Source organism: Vanellus vanellus, assembly GCF_965231255.1.
Source record: "Vanellus vanellus genome assembly, chromosome: 9".
In the NCBI taxonomy this organism is placed as follows: Eukaryota; Metazoa; Chordata; class Aves; order Charadriiformes; family Charadriidae; genus Vanellus; species Vanellus vanellus.
Window position 1 is genome coordinate 22,086,930 of NC_138914.1, and position 22,367 is coordinate 22,109,296.

General features: G+C 37.5%; 1 protein-coding gene across 4 annotated transcripts in view; it reads left to right on the top strand.

Annotated features, from left to right (window-relative positions):
• The window catches only part of ATP2B2 (ATPase plasma membrane Ca2+ transporting 2), a gene marked incomplete at its 5' end in the record, with an annotated part of 188,145 nt that overhangs the window by 135,429 nt on the left and 30,349 nt on the right, over positions 1-22,367 (top strand). For all 4 annotated transcript variants that reach the window (XM_082487810.1, XM_082487812.1, XM_082487809.1 and 1 more), the window contains 4 exons: positions 5,591-5,770; positions 6,762-6,849; positions 14,390-14,496; positions 15,245-15,436. In XM_082487810.1, coding sequence (XP_082343936.1) covers positions 5,591-5,770; positions 6,762-6,849; positions 14,390-14,496; positions 15,245-15,436 — 567 coding nt within the window. The remainder of the gene's footprint in view (positions 1-5,590; positions 5,771-6,761; positions 6,850-14,389; positions 14,497-15,244; positions 15,437-22,367) is intronic.

A 22,367-nucleotide genomic window follows, 5' to 3' on the forward strand; every position in this document is an offset into this window, starting at 1 on the left:
TAAAATAAAATAAAACTTGCTTAGGTGAAAACTGGGTGATAAACTCCTTATCTCCGTAATCATCAGATAAACAGCATTCACTTTATCTGTCATCAGTTGGTGTCTTGCTGCTAATCCATCTGTCCCTACACCTGACGTGGCAAGTCTTTAGAAATATTTAAAAACATTCTTAAAATGTTCTGTCTGCAGTGATCCCTTAGTGCTCTAGCTGACATATATATAAACACAGAAAGTTTGTGTCTGTGACTGCTAGAGCTGTGGCTTAGTCCTCCGTCCCTCCCTTGCTGAATTGGTTCATGATACGTGTTGTTAGAAAATAGCTTTAAGTCAGGTTACGTGTGGCAAGGCAGACTGAGGGAACGGGCAGCAGTGGGTTTTGCAGTTACTATTGAAAATAGCTGCAAACTATCCTTTCATATGATTATTATGAGTGTGTTTTAGAAGAGAACTGCTCTCATCTCGTAGGGAATAATTTCTTAGGAGTTTGAGGTAAAAATGAATAATGTTGCTAAAAATAAAGAGGTCAAGTCTGACTTCTACGTTAAGGATCAAAGAAGATGAAGGCAGGAAAACATATTATTTCTAGATAACTACTTGATTAATGTATTGAATTTCTTGTAGTTTAACACCAAAGTATACAGTAACGCTTCTTACTTCATTGCAAGACACACAATAGAATGTTTATAATTTCATATTTTTACCAAATGTTGGACATATCTACAGTTGATTTTTTGGACTTTGGTTTTTGGATTTTTTTTCCTCCTTGTCCCTTTTGACTGTTTTAAAGTGGTAATAACATCATGAAAACATGTAAAACAACATTTAAATTATTACTACTCACATATTGGTAAAAAGCATTAGCAGTACCTTAGGAAAAAGAAACGAACCAAAAATCTCCAAGCCAGAATAAAAACATATATTTCAGAAAAACTGTCTAGGTGTGAAATATCGGACTCAGTGCCATGTAATATACATACATGACAATGGTGAAATCACCATTGTAGATGCAAATAGTAAGATGCTGAGCTGTTATAAGGGACCTTATTATTTTGCCAGAATTAAGCCCACTTATTAAATAGAGTCACCACTGGAGTTTATGAATTTTCAAAGTGCTTTCTGTAGGGAAGAAAAGTATGTAAAAAATTAGAAATAATACTACAACTTCTGTTTTATTAATATTCTCAGTATTCAGGGGTATCAGAATTTATTCTGACAGAAATGATAGGTTAGGTAATTCCAGTGAAACAATCCAATGTCACCATCCTGGCAGCCTTTAGTTTCCCTTAAAGTAGATTTCCATTTTTCCTGGGGAAGGCTCAGTTGTTTCCTTTTCCCTAAGATGACTGTTGGAGTTAACACATGCAAAATGGTAGCCTGCATATTTCCACAGAGCTCCTGTGGCACGTTGCTCATATGCATCCTTGGGGTGTTCAAATATGTGAATACCTGCAGTGTCAGTGGTGTCACGCTAGCGTGGTTTCAGAGATAAGAGTGCTGCATCTGTTCTGATGATATTGCTGGGAGCTTTCTTGCACTTGCATTTCCTTCCAGACATTCAAAGAAACTATTTGGATGAATTATTCAATAATGATATCCAGCCAGCTGGCCAGCTTTAGCTGCAGTGTCACCACTGGACGCCCATGACTTTTGCATAATTCCTAGGTTAATTCAGACTCTAGCTTATTTGTTATCAGCAGTTGTTTTTATCAGGCACTGAACTACCTGCTTGATATTTCTCTCTTTTTTTTGTGTGTGTGTGTTGTTTTTTTTCTTTGATAAGTACACAAGAAGAGAACAAATAGAATGATGTCTTGTTCCTGTAGAGATTTCTCTGTTGATTTTGACAGTCTTTCTGGATTGATTTTAATGAGTCTGTACTGGCTTATACTGATTTGCCAATGTACGCCTACAATCTGTTATTTCTGGGAGATGAACATAAATCACTTCCAAATGTCACTTACTTATTTGTCACCTGATTCTGATAGATATTCCTGCATTGGATAATTTATGCATGCATTAGAAGGTTTTCTTTGCAGAGAAAATAAACCAGAACATTTTAAAATGTGTACTTAAGCTCTGTAAAACTGATGGAAAATATCTCCTTCCACTGCCCACTCAGTCTGCCAACACTCTTTCTTCCTTACAGCAATAAAAAAATATGAACAATATTTTAACTGTAATTACTGTACACAGTATTAAATCAGATACCACCCACCAGCTGTCCAAAAAAATGAGAGAAGAGGAAAACAGAATTATTTCTCTAGTTATATATGAGTTTGAGATGTATTTGAAACTAGGTTGCCCTCCCATGACCTTGTTTGATAGGACTGGCACTTTATGTGAATAGACTTTTTTTTTCTGTTTGCACTGTAATTTATTTTTCTCCTTCATGGTTCATACACTGTGCTGGTTTTACAGATAGTCATCTAAATCTGTCATATCCTATGCATGAGGGTCACCACCGTTAAAGTGGATACTGAGGGCATTCCAAATTGGCAAGTGGGATATAGTCAGCATTATTAATGTCAAAAATGGGTAAATCAGGAGTCATTTGCTTAAGTAATAGGTTTAATCTGATCGTATGTCCCCCTTAGAAGTCTGTTTCCTAATGTTAAAAGGCTTCAGGTCCAAATAATGTTTTCAGGGTACAACTTGTGGGAAGAATATTCTCAGTTAGTAGAGAGGAGGTAATGGGAAGATAAACCTCTGTCCGTTGTTTTTTCTCTTGGTCTGTAATCGGTATTGACAGAGAGTCATTCTGCAAATAGCCCGTTCTGTGGATGCAGTCTGAGGGTGGAGTGGTTTTCTTTCGTAGTCATGGGAAAAATACTAGTCTGATCCTCAATTAGGTGTTTAGTCTGAGGTGTTTAGGAAAATAGAAGCTTCACAGCTGCCTTTAATAAAGATGCAGAAACACGGTGAGAAATTGTATTCATTGATTAGAATAATCATCTACAATACGGTTTACGGGTGTATAATTTCAGTCTGACATGGAGTCGGAGATATATGGCCTTTCTGGCCCCATGAAATCATTAGAAGCCCAGCATTTGCCACACTGGATCAGAGCAGTGGTTGTCATGTAAAAGGCAATGTCCTGCCCTCAGCAGTGTCACATACTTGCGGCTATAGAGGAAATTAAAATATCTAGAAAGGCGCAAAATTAACAGTGCAATGTTGTAGATGGTGGTTCCTTTTCTTAATATTTTCTGTACTAATGGATGAGATTAATCCACTCTAATTGGCCTTGAGTTCTACAATAATCTTATATCTATGATAAAGGTTATGATCCGCAGGCTGCACTGAACTGGCAGGAGAATATAGTGAGGATTTGATATTGTAGCCATTTTGATACCCTTTCTTAAATAGTGCTTTGGTTTTGTTTTTAATTTTTTTTTAATAATTATTTTTAAATTAAAATTCTTTTCATAATCATATCCTTTGCTCACTGGTTTCTGCAGGAAATCAACAGCTCTCTATAACACACGATTGCTGACATAATTCATCATGGTTAGACAATCCTTTTACTTTACATAAGTATGTCATCTGAAGAAGCTCAGCTGCTAATACAGCAGCAATTTGCAGTCAATGGTCAAGTATATGGATTTGGGGAATTTATTCAAATACGATTTATGTTTGCATTACATAGATTAAGAGTGTTAGGCAACATTGCAGAGCAAGCATCTAGGGCCAGGTCTTTGGAGCTATTTTAACTTGTGGGATAACCTTCAAATTGCCTGGAGGTTTACTTAGGATCACTGCCTAATATACACATGCTTATCTAAGTCATGCTCATCTTTTGGGAATCTTTTTCTTCTCAGACTGTCACTTGTCTACGAAGTACCTCTTTGCCGCCTCACACGTAAGAAACAGTGCAACCTATAATTGCTTTATATCTGTCCTTTGCTACCTTCTGTAGTAAGGCAGTTCAGTTTCTTGTAGCTCTGTGAAGGGTTTCTGTCTTCGTGAGGAGTCCTGGGATGCCCTTCGCCTCTTCTAGGTAAAAAGAAATTTAGAGAAGTGGTGGTGTGCTGAAGGTATCTATCTAGGCTGTTCTTGAAGTGTTAAACACACTTATTCTTCCATGTCAAATAATATTGTTATTTTTTTCCTGAAGAAATAATGCTTTCATAATCACAGTATCACAGTATCACAGTATGCTAGGGATTGGAAGGGACCTCAAAAGATCATCTAGTCCAATCCCCCTGTCGGAGCAGGAACACCTAGACGAGGTTGCACAGGAAGGCGTCCAGGCGAGTTTTGAATGTCTCCAGAGAAGGAGACTCCACAACCTCCCTGGGCAGCCTGTTCCAGTGCTCTGTCACCCTCACTGAGAAGAAGTTTCTTCTCAAATTTAAGTGGAACCTCTTGTGTTCCAGCTTGAATCCATTACCCCTTGTCCTATCATTGGTTGCTACTGAGAAGAGCCTGGCTCCATCCTCATGACATTCCCCCTTTATATATTTATAAACGCTGATAAGATCACCCCTCAGTCTCCTCTTCTCCAAACTAAAGAGACCCAGCTCCCTCAGTCTTTCCTCATAAGGGAGATGCTCCACTCCCTTAATCATCTTAGTTGCCCTACGCTGGACTCTCTCCAGCAGCTCTCTGTCCTTCTTGAACTGAGGGGCCCAGAACTGGACACAATATTCCAGATGCGGTTTCACCAAATGCAAAAGTGTGATGGGACTGCATGCATTGATTAGAGTGATGTTTATTAATAATTAATAAATTATCACAAATTATAGTATAGTTTAAGGGAATAGAATTTTTTCTCCATCTGAAATGGAGCTAAAGATATGGAGCCTTTCTATAGGTACTGACTTTGTATACCCAAGTACCTGTATTCAAAGAGCTCTATTTAATTATAAGGAATCAATTTCCTAGCTCTTGCACATTTTAGTTACAAAAATCTTTTTTTTTTTTCAATAAGCTATATATGATGCCCAGTCAATATATAGCTTCTACATTAATCTCACGTATCCTGTCTCACTGGTTTGTATACTCTGCAGCAGGAAAAGTTAGTGTCATGCAGAAAGGTGCATAACTAAAATCATGCTTCGTTTTTACAGTTTCAAAATATGTATATTATTAGTGAAATTTTAAACTCATATATTTAGGAATTCCAGCTTTTTATATGAATGAATTAGTGTAATAGTGCTAAATTACAATAACTTTTTAGATAATCTTATTGAAAGGAGAGTTTGCATCAGAAGTTAGATAATTTTCTGTACAAAATATGTGTATTCTCAGTTCATATTTACATGTTTGTTCAGTATGTTAGGTTCAGCATACTGTACCTTGATGCTAAAGGTCAAAAAAGCTGCAGAGCATTCCTTTTTATTACAGTTAGGAGAAGCTTTAGACAACTGATTTAAAAAATTATTTGTGTGCTTCTTGCTACAAGATTTGTCTTGCCTGTGGTGTAACCCCAATTCCATAACAGTCAGGTAGCTATAATGTGCCATAACATGTATGGTTTCTCTTTTTGCTTCATAAATTTCTTCGCTTCAGAATATTCTGATTGGAAACACCTGACTTACATTTTATCCCTTACCTAGGAATTTTCTTTCCTGTTACATTGCTTTTGTAGGTCCCAGAAGCCATAAGGAAGTGCCAGCGAGCTGGAATTACAGTCCGCATGGTCACTGGAGACAACATCAACACAGCACGTGCCATTGCCATAAAATGTGGAATCATTCACCCGGGAGAAGACTTTCTCTGCCTTGAAGGGAAAGAGTTTAACAGAAGGATCCGAAATGAGAAGGGAGAGGTAACTCATATACTAAATCCGTACATATTACGAATATGTTACTAAAAAATTGCGAGAATGCTGAAATGTTGTTTCTCCTGCACTGATGGGTACTTCTTTCTACTACTGGCCTTTTGCAATCCAAACTACCATTGAAAATGCACTCTTTGCATGATGCAGAGCCACTATCAGTGTAGTGCTAGCCTAATGCAGCAGTTTTTAGAACCATAGCACTAGTCTACAAGAAATGAAACCCAAGCAGGGTTGTTAGCAAAGAGAAGAAACTCAACAGCAGTTTGCAGGGCTGTCTCATAAAAATGCAATCTGTGCAGAGAACCAGCTCCTCTCCACTCTTTATTTTATTCCACTTTATCTAATGTACTGCTATATCCACTCACTCTAATGATTTCCATAACTTAATCTATTCTTTGGAAGATTAACTCCTCATACAGGCTATTGAAGTCGGCTTTAAAAAAGTAAACTCTACGCTGTGTCTTTGAGTCCATCATTAATGAATGGACACAGTCATATACACCTTGCACTGATTGATGGAATCCTTCGTCCTTGTTGCTATTGGTATACAGAGAAAATGTTGCCATTATTGGTGCCGAAATGAAGTGAAGAACTTGGATTCGTAGAATAGAACAACACACTTCTACTTATAAGCATGTTTGATCAACTTTAAGAAACTCCACTATCCTATATGTAGAGTTGTGATTCTCGGTGGAATTATCCATAAAGGTGCTAAGAAAGGCTGATTAGATACTGGGGCAAATTTACTGATGTTAGCCAACAGCTGAGCTTCGGTATTAGAAAACTGCCTTTGTTGACCTTGCCTTCATTCGCAGCATTGATGGTGGTTGTAATTTTTCTGTGCTTTTGAAGAAAAGTTGCAGATCTGAGTAGTGAAGTGAATCATCTGACAGATGATTCAGATGAGACAAATGCATTTTGCTAATCACAGACTAACAGTTTTACTGTTTGGGTTTTTTTTTGTGTTCCCCCCATCCAGATTGAGCAGGAGCGGATTGACAAAATCTGGCCAAAGCTTCGAGTGCTTGCTCGCTCGTCTCCCACGGACAAACACACTTTGGTAAAAGGTATGTGCAGACTACCTTTGCGCGTGTGTGCAATTAATGCCAGAGTTACTGAATTATGTTTGGCACATCATCTGCATCATGAAAATTTTACTGTTACAAACGTATCTGAGTTGTTACCTTTACTTGCACATCGATACATAATGCAAGGAAGTTTTCTCAGTAACCAAGTCTGTTGTGTTTGTGTTCTACCTGAGCCTTCAAATGGAAAATAATAGGAAACTGGTTGGCAGGAAGAACAGAAATACCAAAGATGTCAGGCAAGTAGTTGTAGGCAATCTCATGTTTGCCTTGTGACTTTTAATTGGACTAGAACAAGACTCTAGCTGGGAAAGGAAGATAAGTGTTTCCTGGTCAGAAAGAAAATACTGTTGAGAAATAGGTTGTTCTTCATATAAACAAGAGGGTATAGATTTTGTAGTCTTTGCCTATACCTCTTTATGAAGAAAACAAGAACAAGCTCATTTAAGAGTAAATCAATGCACGCAAGTACATCTGTTCTCCCACAATTATTTTTAAAGAGTATTCCGAGATAAAAAAAAAAAACTTTTCGTGTTACAGTAGCAGTAATTGGAGATTGCGTAACTAGGACCTGCCCTCTTTAGCATTACCCGAATGGAGATATGTATTTTAAGCCAATTCCATTTTCCTATAGGCTCACTAATTCTATGATTTGCGTTGGCTTCCTTTAGATTCCTGGCTGTGTTTTTGGTCTGGTTTGTCCTACAAAGATCATACAGATTATATTCTCTTGCTATACTGTCTACAGATGGAATGCTCTATAAAAGAGGGATTTGTTCGCAGTTTTCTTTATAAAGCCTTTTTCATATCCGTAGCTCACACTTCTTGATGGCTTGAAATCTTATTCTGTTGACTTTGAAGTTCACACTTAAAAGACTGCTGATGAAATCAGAAAATTTCTGATTAGGAATAACATAATTTCTGGCCATTGTAAGGCAGCAGCGCAGAAGTCCTGTGTTTGCTGGCTTACTGCTGAAGAAAGAATTGGATTATTTTGCTAAGGCCCTAGAAAGTCTGGAGAGACTCAGCAATTCTTGGAGGAGCAAAAATTCAGCTAAGATCCAGCTGATCAGTTACATGTTTTCAGCTGGTTGACTACTTAAATAATAATTCACATTTAGGTAGGAAATAATTTCTGGATCTATGCTTTTGCTATGGGAAGGCTTTATTGCTATGGCTCCATACATGGCTGATTTCAAAGGCTTTTGAGCAGAATGTAATTTTTTTTTAAATGCCTAAATGACTTCAGAGCAAAAGTTCCATTGTGAATTTGAAGATTGGATCAGTTGAGTCCTTTGAGATTGGGACCAGTGTATGTGAAGAGGTCTGGAGGCGTGGATCATGCAGAGAACTAAGACTGTAAGCCCTCGCCTGGTGCACAAGATGGGGCAGCTGGAGACAAACTGCTGTGACTCACCCTCTCCAGCCACTGTTTAGACCAGTGGTCTCTGAGGTGGGGTGCACACGTCAGGGACAATCCACTGGGATGCAGGAAGAAAATATTTTTTACCATTATTAAATAGAAGACTATTTTAAAAATACTGATTATTTCATCTCTATCCTATCCCTCTCTAATGTGTGTTTTACAATGTACGTAATATTAGTACAGTAGTACGCATGTATAATTTATAAACAATATGCATATTTTGGGGGGGTGTGCTCAAAAAGATTTTAGCGATGGGTGTTCATGATGGAAAAGGTTTGGAAACCAGTGGTTTGGACAACATAATTATTAGCTCCATAGGTCAGTATTAAAAAGTTAGCTGAAGTTTCCTCACTTCCCTGGTTCACACAAAATATTATCTTATAGCTCTTAGAGGACATGAATTGTACAGCCTAATAGTTTGTTTGTTTCAGAAACACATAAAAATTTGTGTTTCATTAACTGGATTAAGTAAGTCCCTTGGGAGTACTCATTTGAATAATTCAGGGTTTTCCCTTAAGAGGAAAACGAAACCTTTGCCAGAGAAAATGAAATCAATAGAGTTGAAGAAAAATAAGCAACTAATTATTGATATTTTATAGCATATGCACTTTTACAATCCAAAAGATATTTACTACTACTGAATGCCTTATGCAACTGATACAATTAATGTTTTAAAGATGGGACAAGGGCAAATGATAGAGCAATTAAGTATCTAACAAAGTTCAAGAACAAGTCTGTGGAAAATCATGATGGAATTTTTTGGCTCATAATACTCCAAGGGCCATTAAAAGTTACAAGAAACTATTTAAATGTTCACTAGTTTTGGACCTCTTGTTAGAAAGTTATGTTTTTCTCAGACACTTGAGGGATCAAGAGGATATTCTGTTCTTTGATGTATTCTATCTGCTGAAGGGTAAAAACATACATCACAAAATAAACTTTTTTTATATTCAATTTTTAATGACATACAGCTGCTGGAGGGAATATTTTTTTCACCTTAACATAGCACAATCCCACCCAGCAAAAGGATCATTTTTATTTTGCATTTTTGTTTTTACTACTGCTAAGGGACTAGAGAAAGGCGTGCTTCAGCATTTCAGGCTGCGCAGACAGTTTCTCTCAAATATTTATGGCTTTGAAGTAGAGGTAGATTGAAAAAAAAAAAAAGTCAAAATGGTTTATTATCAGAAACTGTTTCAGTGAAACAAAATGCTAGAGATCTCAATCCAACTGAAATACAATTTCTTATGGATTTTGCGACATTATTTCATATTTTTTACCCTATTTCAAAATATAGGAAAATAATTTATACTGATGTGTCCGTATAATATTATTGCTGAAATACTTCAATATTGTCATAATGTTTTTTAAAATGCTGTGGGAAGCTATTTTTTAGTACTGATGGAAAATATCATCATCTTCTTACCAGAAGGTTTAGAGAAGATAAAATAAATATTCAGTTTACCAGTTAAAGAAGCTGTGCTTTCCAATGTGTTTAAATTAGGCTGGAATTATTTTTCTGTGATATTAAAAACAAGTATTCTATTCTTATGTAAGGCTGTTTTATTAACAAGCAGAAAGGGAACTTTAAAGAAGGGACTTTTTAAATAATTACCCTTAATTACTAAAATATTTCCAATATTATTGCATGGGATGGTATTATATTCATGACCTCATTAAGGTGGACATGCCGTGAGACTAGGTAGAATAATAAAAATAAAGTGTACTAACTGAAATTCTGAAATTAAATATCAGCATTTTGCAAAATGCAAGTGTTTTTTATTTCCATTTGAGAGAAAAATTTTAATATTTATTTTTATTCAATTTCATATGAAGAAATCCTCTTTTAGGGGAGACCTGATTATGGCATACAAGTATCTAAGGGGTGGGTTGAAGAAGGATGGAGCCAGGCTCTTTTCATTGGTTCCAAGTGACAGGACGAGGGGCAATGGGCACAAGTTAGAACACAGGAAGTTCCGTTCAAATACACGGAAACAGTTCTTTACGGTGAGGGTGACAGAGCACTGGCACAGGCTGCCCAGGGAGGTTGTGGAGTCCCCTTCCCTGGAGATTTTCAAGACCCGCCTGGATGCAGTCCTGAGTGATGTGCTCTAGGCAATCCTGCTTTAGCAGGGGAGTTGGACTAGATGATCTCTAGAGGTCCCTTCCAACTCTGATAATTCTGTGATTCTGTGATTCTGTAAATATTCAGAAAGTTGACCTGTTCCGCAGTGTAAAAAGTCAACTTCAACCAACTCTTCCCTGAAGTGATGAACATAAAAATAGTTTAAAGGAAGCAGGAGGTACTCTGCATTTGAATCTAGAGTTTTATACTCTGTAAATACCACTTAGGTCTCTGTGTTAAGTGTAACTTTGTGGGAGGCACTGCCGCCTTGAAGGTTACCTTGAATGTTTCAGTCTTATAATGTAAAGCATATTGGTGGTGCATGCTTAGCACAGAAATACGTGGGTTTTAGCCGTGTTCTTCTCGGCCATTCTAATATCATAAACTTTGTGGAGCATTATTCACTTAACAATTACCAGTGCTTTCTCTAATGTTATATATAACACTTCTACATTAACCTTTAAAGCTCTGTTCTTGCGCATACTTAAGCATGTAACTAAAGCAGATTTAAATTTTCTCTTTCAGACAGACTTTCTAAATTCTTGTTAAATTAACTTCAAAAAGTTTGGAAGTATTAAAAACTAATCCGAACAGGACATGCCTGTGAAAATAACATTAGCGCATCTGTCAATGTTGAGCTTGTCAAAGAAATATAAATATGTGTAAGCATATAGGATGATCAACTTTCCTGCATCGGTAACACCTGAATTGGTGTGCATCTTTGAAATGCTGTACTGTAGCTTAGTTTTTCCTGTCTGCCTGTTTTGAGATAATCAGTTGAGACAGAAGGAAATATCTAAATAGCGATTTTTTTTCTCCCAGAACAAGCGTTTGCTTACTGATGCGACTCTAAGGGTGACAATGCAAGTAAGAGTTGTTTAAATAAAGCAGCATTTGTTCTGCAATAAAGGGAGAAGCTGAACTATACTTGATGGTTTTGATCTGAGCCATGGGTACAGATAGCTCCTCGTAAAAGAAACGGAAGACACCTTGTTGCTTAATATTCTTTATATTATTATCCTGAGTGGATTTGATGTAATGCTTGCTTAATGTTAGATGGGAGGGAGGTGGGGAGATACAGGATATATTTCACTTTCAGCTGTGTATGCAGTGCTGGTACCTTTTATAGCAAGCTTGTGCATATAGTGGCTGTCTTGATAGCTATACGTAGTCATTTCAAAGATGATCTTTTCCCTCATCAGAAACAAGCTGCTTGCTCTGAAAAACTTATGCCTTATGTAAGCTACATGACTCCTCCCCAAATTCCTGCAGCATCAGCGGAATCAGTGTGTGGAACACATTGTAATGTTATGCTCTAGGTGTATTTATGTGGCTGTCGGATAAAATTCTTTTTGACAGAGGAAAATCCTGGCCAGAGAAGCTTAAGGTGAGGGAACAGACCAATGAAACAGCAAAGGCTGTTTTGGGAGGAAGCTTTGCTGAGTTTTAGGAATTCCCTTGCTATACCTTGCAGACCTGTTTTTATTAAAATACTGTATATAAGAATTCAACTGGAGTAAAGCAGTTTATTTTGAAGACATTTTCTGGCTGTTAGACATGACTAATTAATACTGAAGCTTCTTTTTAGCTGTTGTGAACGAGTGGAGAGGCCGGTGAGTGTTAAAGAAATGGGCATTCTCTTCATTGGCAGTCTGTCAGGTCATCCCCTTATTTACATTTTTTCACTGGTCACTGAAGCAGTTATCCTCCACAGCTCAAGATTGCAGAGGCATAACCCTTCCAAGGCACCCCTCTTCTCTTTGGTCCCCTTACACTGTTTGTAAAATCTATACAAACATACTGCTCGGTCACAACTATGAACAGAATGATATCAAAGAAAGAAAAAAAAAAAAACAACCCCCAAAAGTAGAAGTAAATGAGCTGAGGAAGGAGGCAAGTGCTGGAAAGAAGAAAAGCATTCAGAAATGTGAGGAAGGGACGAGGAGGAACAGATTAAAAGGAGCATGCAGAAGTCCGGGAGCCTAAGTATAGCTATGATAAATCCTCTGAATCCCAAATAATCACTACTGCTCCATTTTAGAAATTTGGCTGACGTACAAATGAAAGTTCTGCAAAGATCTTCTCTCTTCCTATGAATAGCACTGAAGTCCATCCACATACTGTTGGGCCGTGCATTGACATATTTCTGATGACACTAGCAGTGGTCACTGGATGAAGGTGTGTGGCTGAGATGCTGATTACAACTGAGACCGTTTTATGTCTTATTTTTCCATGACTGCTGATTATGCAGTTCTGTGCTCTGGACAGTGTTGGGCTTATCCTGGCTGCATAGTTTGCTTTCGGGGATAAAAATGACTACTAAACCTCGTGAACAACTACGAAACCTTGTACCTGCCTTAGCTGCACCCAGCAATTGGCTGATGCAGGGCAGTTGGGTAGTGTAGTCATTGACATTAGAGCACTATCTATTAGGAGGTGCTTTGTTAGAGCCTCTTCAACTTGATTTGAGTTGTGCTCCCATTTGGAATCCAGTTGTGAGAGGATGCTGGCTACTTGTTTGGAGCAGTTAATACCATTTGTCGGAGGTTTTAATGAATTTTTTCAGAAGCTTAAACTATTAATATAATATCAAAGGGTGTGTTAATAACAAGAAGGGAAGACCAAAATAAATGGCAGCTGATGTTCCTGTTTATTTAGTAATAACAAGGGCAAATCACCCCAACAAATTGAAAGCTCGAATTATGAGATCTTATCATGTGCCATAATGTGCCATTTATCTGGGTTCATACTGCCAATGGAAAGTGAATAGGTTTTTTTCTGATTTTCATAAGACTGAAAAATTCAGGACACTAACTGCTTCCATACCGCTTTGCTTTTTTTTTTCTGGGTGTCTGATAAGCCTGAACTTTGCCAAGAGGCAACTATTGCTCTGTAATCTGCAATTTCCTATTTCTGGTTAGTTATCTGATATGCGAGTTATTTTTTTCCAGAGTAGAATGAAAGCTTTTCACACTGGATAGGTTTTGATAATTGTTTTTAGAGGCTATGACTTTGTGCAAAATGCGTTAGCAAAAGGAGTTTTGTCATTTTCCCCCCGCTAAGTTATTAATATGGAGAGGTGTTCTTGTAGCCTACACAACAATCCTGTATTCTAGACTCATAGTCAAATGGACTCTGACATGGAAATAAAAACATGAGTGGTGAATGATCTCCATCCTGTTAAAAAACAAGGTCTCTTCTGTAACCTTAGAAAAAGTCTTTATTCTTTTCCTTACTTTCCCCATTTGCATAAGTGAAAAATACTTCCCTTCAGGCTAGTTGCATGAAACTTGATTCACCAAGTGAAAAGTGCTTTCTTTTCTCAAATGATCTCAAAATGAAAGTAGAAATTATTTTATTATGTCTATTTATTAAAATGTTTGGCTCCAGAATTTAAAGAGTTCTTTTGTATCTTCTTAATCATTGTTTGGCAGAATTGAGCATGTCTGTTAAAATGCTAATTTGGCTCCAGCTAAATAAAATTCTTCAATGGCGTTCGTTATCTTTAGGTTAAACTGATTGCCAGAAGGCATCTCAGTAAAGCAGATACTACAGTTCAGTCCCAGTTTAGGAGCATGAACTTAAAGTCTTTGGCAACTCCTTTCCATTGATGTTTCATCGGAGAGCTGGGCCGAAATGGGTTTACTGTGACACATAATTTTAAATAGTAGAAATCTTCCAAAAGAACATAAAGAGCTGATCTCATTCCCTTTCAAGTCTATGCAAGTTTTGCTGATGTTTTGATGGTGCAGGATCAGACCTTGCCATGTAAATTCTAGTAGTGATGTCTAGTAGTGGTGACACTACTTTCATCATTATTTTCCTTAAAAATCAACTGTATTAATCTCTGTAAGACTTGTGTGGTATTATGTAGTCTGTATTACACAGATCCTGCTATTTTTAGAGGGAAGTTTTATCCTGCTAATTATTTTATATCTATTTATGTATACACACACATACGTTTTTTGCAGGTATTATTGACAGCACACAGGTGGAACAGAGGCAGGTTGTAGCTGTGACCGGTGATGGAACCAACGATGGACCAGCACTTAAAAAAGCTGATGTTGGCTTTGCAATGGTATAATCTTGAGTATATTTACTGATGTTTGTGTCATGACAAATTTGCTGTAAGAGGTCTTTCATTGATTAGGTGTTGGAAAAGTTGCTTAGTTATTACTTGTCAGTGGAGCAATATATTAGAGGGGGGCGAGTTATGTTGCTTCAGAATCCTTTAATTTAATATGTTAGGTTCACTGGTATTGCTTGTTTTGATACTTTTTCAATATTTTGTCTAAGGTATTATTTGCTATATGTGGAATTTTGTGCCAATACAGAAAGATCATCTCTGTGTTCTTCAAAACACTGGAGTACTATTTTGCTGTGGTAAAATCCATCACTAATTGTAAAGATGTCTTCCCAACATACTCTGACTCTGAAGACATTAATGTACTAGACTATATATTGCGATACATAATTATATTTTATTTTAGCAATTCTGTTCATGTATATTAATAAAATATCATCAATGATAAAAATAACTCAGAAGATTGGTAGTCATTAAGCAGATAATTTAAAACACTCTAAACTGTCATCACATGAGTTCCACTGACTCTATCAGTTCCCTTTTCTGCATCCTTATTCACTTTCAAAAATAGGCCAATTTAGCTAACTTCCTAGCAAATAGAAAATGCAGAACTTACTCGGCAGTCACTGTTACTATGCCGGGGAGTCTCTGTATACCTGTGGACTTTGACTGAGTGTGAAGATTTGTATTCTGTCTCTGTACTTTCTCGTAGGTAATTTTACGCACACTTAATTTTTTCCAGGGTATTGCTGGAACAGATGTTGCAAAAGAAGCCTCAGATATCATCCTAACAGATGACAATTTCAGTAGCATTGTGAAGGCTGTAATGTGGGGACGTAATGTCTACGATAGCATCTCCAAGTTCCTGCAGTTCCAACTCACTGTTAACATTGTGGCTGTGATCGTGGCTTTCACTGGAGCCTGCATCACCCAGGTAAGGGGAACTTCAGGTGTTGCTTAAACTATGGGGCCAGATCCTTCCAAGCTACATTTTCTTTTAAGGAATGGTGGTTTACGTTTGATTCTTACTTCATACAACAGAAAGTATGCTTTCTGAAATTCTTCTGAGCACTAGGAGTGTATTTAGGATCAAGCTGCTAAATGTTGAATAGCTGTTGACATAAGGAAGTGTACTAATCCATCTTCTCCTGGAAGAAAATTGCTTTTAGGAGCTGCTAATTTTTGTGCAGCCTCAATAGAGCTCCCTGGTTTGGATTACATGTTATTGTCATGACTGAGCCTGTGATGATACTACAGAAAATGTCAAGAATTGGGAGAAGGAAGAGGTTACGGGACTTTGCCTTTTCGTCTCAGAACATTTCACTATTAAATATATATTTCTTGATGGATTATGGAATGGGATTATTATTTTCAAGAGAGCAGTACTGATACACAGAAGTAATCCCAGCAGGGGAGCTTTCTGACTGATAAAATTATTTGTTGCTTTCAGGCAATTCCTTTTAATTTCAGATGCAAATGGCAAACCAATTCAATGACACATACGGTTGGGCTTTGATCTCTTTTTCTCCCTCTACATTAATCCCTCCTTGCAATCCCGGTGTACAAGCAACATGTCTAGGTCAGTTACAAAAAGCATATGTGAAAGCAAACCACTTTTTTTTCCATTCAAATTACTACTTTTTGATAATAAAATTAAGTTGGGGTTTTTTTCATTAGAAAATAGCAAAGCATATAGCAATAGCATGCAGTTTTCAGTGCTGTCACTCCCTAAAATGTATATTTCAGATGCTGCAGACAGGTGCTGTTACAAAATGCCTCCTTTGGTTGAGACAGAGTATGGGAAAGCTGACGCTTCCCTGTCTTGTGCATCATACAGATACACATACCTGTTTCAGCAGGTAAATTTCACCTCATGCAAACCTGAGCAAAACAGTGAATAAGTCATTAGCTCCGCTCCAGGGTAAACTTACATTGTAATCATGGAATTGATACTGGAAACCAGAAACCCAGGCACCTTTACAAAACCATGAGGTCAAACTTCTCCTAAGCCTTGCCTGACATTTAGAGGCCTTTTTTCTGCTGCGTATGAGGAGTCTGCAAGCTCCCAGGTTCTGCGAGCACCGTGCGGCAGCTGGGGAGATACAACTGCTATCATGTAGCTGCTCTGAGCCAAGGGAGCATAAGGCTAGTGCTAGGGCTGGAATTCGCAAAGAAATCAGAAATGGCTGGTTTGGAAGCAAGTGGAAGTGCTGACAACAAATGAAATAACTATTTTATTCTGGACAAAGGAAGCACGGAGAGACCTCAATTCACTTGTTTTCCAAGAAGTAAAAATTGCAAACTGATAAGTGCTAGATCCCTACCACACTGCTCCAAGTGCTAGATCCCTACCACACTGCTCCAAGTGCTAGATCCCTACCACACTGCTCCAAGTGTTAGATCCCTACCACACTGCTCCAAGTGCTAGATCCCTACCACACTGCTCCAAGTGCTAGATCCCTACCACACTGCTCCAAGTGCTAGATCCCTACCACACTGCTCCAAGTGCTAGATCCCTACCACACTGCTCCAGGTCTTGATGATGCCTTGTTGTCACAGTTGAGCCTGTGCTATGGGACAAATTTACTGATGTTGAGGCAGAAGTTGGAGAACTTCTCCTCTTCCCTTGGGAAATATTTCCAAGCACATTGAGAAAATGCTTAGCTATAAAGTGATTGTTGCTGGTAACAGAAGGTAATGTGAATAAGGACTCAAAGTCTTGCAAGGTCAGTCTCCTGGATTTTTATCAGTGGTCCAAAACCATATAGAAAAAGGTGCTAACAGCAACGTGGTAAGAATACTATAATTAGAACTGAGGCGAGTGCTTACTTTTAAGACCCTGTTTTATAGACAATCAATCACTGCCTACTAACATTCATTTAAGGTGATTTTTTTTTTCGTTAGTGTCCAGCATTTTTTCAATAGCTTTGTGAAAGCATGAAGGAAAATATATTCTATTTGTTAACTAAGGAATTTCTATTTTATTCTTGAAGAGGTGAAACATTACTGAAACAGTGCAAAGACTATTTTAAATCAAGTCTAAGTGCATGTGTAGTGCATAATCAGTGCAAGTATATTCCCCTAATTCCAGAGCTTTCTTCATCCTTTGAATCATTCCATTGGCTTCTGAAAGGATTTGTATCACACCCAGTGCATTTATATTGCCCCCGTGGTCTGTAAGACCATCACTGAGCCTGTCAAGTCTATTGTCCGTGTTTACAGGTTTTAATGTACACCTCCTAGAAGTCCTGTATTTCTGTCCAAATGGATTCTTATGCAGTTCCTTAATTTGGCAGTAGAAATGCACATCCCACAGAGGTCTGAAAGGAGCTAAAATTGAAATTGTAGCAAAAAGGCAGCAGTTATTTCCATTGTAGTTCTGTTTACACTCAATGGCCTGACTGCTGATAATCTCAAGTGGCTCTCGGTTCTCTCATTCAAGAAGGATCTTGCCTCACGAATGAACGTTATTTTGTTAGGCTTCAACTCAAAGACTCTAGCCAGTGAAAGGGCATTATGTTTATTTGGCTTATAAGCTTTACTAAAAATTACACTTGAGAACATACCGTACCCTCTGGTTGCTGTGAAAATAGCTCTAGCACAAAATGCATGAATATACCAAAAAATCTTGTGTACAACAGGCTAGGTGCATGTACATACATCTAAGTCTGCAAAACTATATACACAGATCTTAAATTACTATTTTGACTGAACGATTTAAGTTCTTAACAAACAAATGAAGCTAAAATCCATAGTTTCCAAAAGGTACTACAGCTTTCTGTGACCTTCAAAATGAATATAAAGAAGGTCCACATGGGACTGAATTTTACTTTGCTTTTAGGTAGCCAGTTTGGCTTTATTTGACACACAGAATATGATTTTAGTCCACAGTTAATATTCAGGTTAATGAATATTACACAGGCTACCCTTTTAGTGATATTTGGTCAAATGTAGCATGAGAAAAATTCTATGTCGGTAGTAACATTTCTTTCACGCTTCTTAATGTCACCTCTCAAAAAATCTGTTCTGCAATTTGGAACCAGCATACTGGGATGCTTTGAGCATGAAGCTTCTTTTACACTTCACTACTCTTTTTGGTGTTTCTACTGTTTTTGCTGAAAGGAAGTGCAAAGATAATAAAATCTTTGTTTTGACTATTTTTTTTTAACACCTGGCTTGTGCTTTGCAACTAAATAGACTTAATTTTATTCAGTCTTGATCCTGCAGTTGCCTCAGTCTACACGTAAATATGTATGTGTGGTCACATCACTGCAGGACTCCTAGTGAAACCACAGCAACCCTATATTATTAAAAGGATCCAACTGTGTGAGTACTATTAGGAGTGAAACTAGACCTCCAAGGAGCACCCAGAGAATGCATTGCCAAGTAGGAGCTGATTTGTTTGGTGCAGAGCACCTTAGGAGCGCCATGGAGAGGCTTAAGAAAAATATCAGGTAGAACCTGTGACCATTAGCGGTCATTTTAAGAATCTGCTGCTTTATTTCTCAAGTACATAAATAAAATCAGTGTCCTTGCCAATTCCACTTCAGGGAACTACTGGTTAGCTTAATTCTGTTAATGTTAAGCAAATATTATTTTAATATTTATCTACCCAATGCCTGCTTCGGTAAGGTGCTGCTGTTAGAGGGAATATCTACCGTGTCTACTATTTCTATTTTGTCCTGGTTTGCCGTTTCAATAGATGTTTAACTCCATGTGCAAAGTGTATGTGACCCTATGGGCTACTGCAATGTTATATAAGGATTATAAAGGGGTAGCAGTTAAAGGGGCTGTTAAAGAAGTTATTATGCAGACAAAACGGGACCAATGCAAATGGTCGTTTGGTATTCTCTGTCATCAGTCCCAGCATGAAGTCATGTTAAGGTAACAGAAATCATATTCTAAGCAGCACAGGAATTACAGGGACAGTGTCACCTGTTGGCAAGATTAGTGCCTAAGCTGCCCCTCACAGGGATCTAACTTACGCTGGGCCCTGTTTCAGTTTACAGCAGCTCAATGTATAAGCCAAGAGTTCTGAATTTTCAACTAATAATGAACTTTTCTGTTGTGATTCTATAATTACGTAAAGCACTCTGAGATCTAGGTCATACAAGAAAACCAAGCTTAAAGAAGTCTTTCATGAAAAGCTGAATCAGGATCACCCAATCTGTGGCTGCAGAGGTGCTCTTAATTCTGTGTCCAGTGTGTACACAGCACCCAGCGATGAGATCACAACTATCATTTCTGTTAGTCCCACGTCAGTGCGGTTTGTGTGGCACAATGCAGCTGAGCTGTATTAATTTACCTTATCTTTCAATTAACCTAATTCATTTACCTCTTGCTTCCTTCTCTCCGTGTTGCCCAATGCGTACTTTTAAAGCGATCAGGATATGGTTATCTTGACCAGTTTGCATATAATTGTCCTTTCTGTTTCCTCAGGTTAAACCAATATTTTCTTTTTCCAGTGATTTTATGAGATATAAATTCTTATATTCTGACTTCATTCTCTGAACAACGTTTTTGCAGAGCCCTCAGTGAGGGTTCTTCTTTGGAGCTCTGCCTACAGTTATTGTGAATTTTGTACTTCAAATGAGTCATTGCTCCACACGTCTAGGTATCATATAGAGTTCCATACATTCCTCACAAAGCCAAAAGGTTCATCCTATTTTCTGTGCCCAACATATAAACAGTACCAAGAAAATACTAGGTGTTTACATTTGGAGCTGTTAAAAATAATCCGGGTACGTACCAAATTTCAGTTCAGTCAAGTGGTAACAGTTTTTTACTGGAACTATAAGCTAGCAGGTTTGTCTGTGCCAAATTTTGTCTGCCTCTCCAACTGTGGAGGCAATTTAACTATTCAAAAAGGTTGCATTAAAGAAAGACAAAGACTGTGTTTTAACATTTTATATTCAAATTATTATTCTCGTACTTTGAGAAAGACTTAATGTTTTAGCAGACATTAGGAACTGAAAACAGTGAGTCTATAGGACATTATGTTTGGAAAATTAAATGTTAATTTAAAAGCACTGTAGCAATGAACTACCACATGAATCACTTATTGTTTTTACAGATCTTGTTCAAAAAATAAGGATGATCTATACTTACATGTAAAAGGTGGTAATTTACATGGTTATAATGTTTTACTGCAGAACTGTATTTGGCAAATCCTAAAATAATAGCATTGGCAAAATTGAAAAAGCTATAATATAAAATCAAAGTATGTACTGTTTAGCTTTGTTTTGGGAAGGCTTAGAGGCATGGAAATAGAATTGAGGACGCCCCTTCTATACAATTCATAGACAGTGTGATCTCACAGAAGCGAAGGCTAACGTTTTTTTGCATTAACGTATATAAAGTTACCTACCAGAAATGCTCATTTTTATGAATCCATGCATGTGTTCTGTGACAAGTGGGAGTAGAGAGGTAAGGGTGAAAATACCTTTTTATTCCCTTACAGCTTGTCATCTAAATCAAAAGTAACAAGCTCTAAAATTTGTGAGGCTCTGCATGTCACAAAAGATTTGTAGTTTATTTCCAGCCTTTGGTGATTTGTACTTTTAAGTGTTTCCAAAATGAAGTGTAACATCACTTGATTTAAGGGACATTTTCCTTTTCCCTCTAGGCCAATGCTAACCTATTCCAAGGTCAAGTGGAAAGGAATTTGACAAATAAGTGGCGATTTTGGGTAGTTTGCATTTTGAACAGCTTTCATCCGCAAAGTTTTCAGAAAGTGAATTAAGAATTAGTAGCTAGTCATTCAGTGGCTAAAATACAGCGAAAAGAACACTGAATTTGCATCCCACTTGCATAAGTGACTAAAATCTGAAATGGAAGGCTAAGTTCCTTAGCTGATAGGTATTTTTCTCAGTTTCCACCAACTAATCAGAAATCAGATAGAGTTGCAGTGGAAATTTCATTCCACTGCCTGCTCAGGCTAATGTGTATTTAATGTTTTGGCTTCAGCTTAGAATGAGCTTTCACACTTGACTGAACAGTGTAGCACTGCCAATAATAGATAATTATTAGAGGCACCATAGCCACCCAAGGTGATTGGCAGTGTGAAATGGTGAGAACATGTTGTTGCCAAAACTGGTGACTGCCAATTACAGTTGTGTGATTTAGAGACTGAAAGAATCTGACTTTTCGCTATGCTAGGAATATGTCAGGCTCTGAAAGACACCTGAATATTTGATTCTGTTTCTTAAGCATAGTAGACAAATTCACTTTTATTGACATAGAAGTCAGCGCATGAAGCAGAAATTCAGCTATTGTAACATCTCGAAGTGGAGGATGTTTTTCAAGAAAACTTATTAACTAGACAGGTAAAAATATGACAAGGAAAATTCTTCAGTACGAAACATGTTTTCTTTTTTCTCTATATACTGTGTCCAAGTCTGGGGTCTCTGAGCCCTAGCAACAAACTGCTTTTAGTGCAAGTACTCTCCTTGTTTGAGCCATTAGTGTTAAAAAAATAAATAAGGTCACAATTTGGGACAAAGTTTGTCCTGCTTGCTTTAAGTTTTCTAGCCACCTAAAGACATAGTTGCATATCAAATGAGTGAGTGGAACTCTCCAGATAAGCCCAGTTAATGCAACCCATAACCATGAGATTCAAGAATCTATTCATGCTAATCATACTCCCTTCCCTGATATAACCAACCTGTAAGACTTAGAAACGGTAGGTTGCTTTTCTCCATCCCTTTGAATAAGCCAAAAATAAATTATTTTTTAGAAATAAAATATATCAAAATTTGTGTAAATACAAGGGTGTTAAAAATATGTTTTCAAGAGGAAATAATATTTTATCTCAAGGGATACCTGGAATATAAACCAAATCCACAAGAGACGAAACCACTTATCCT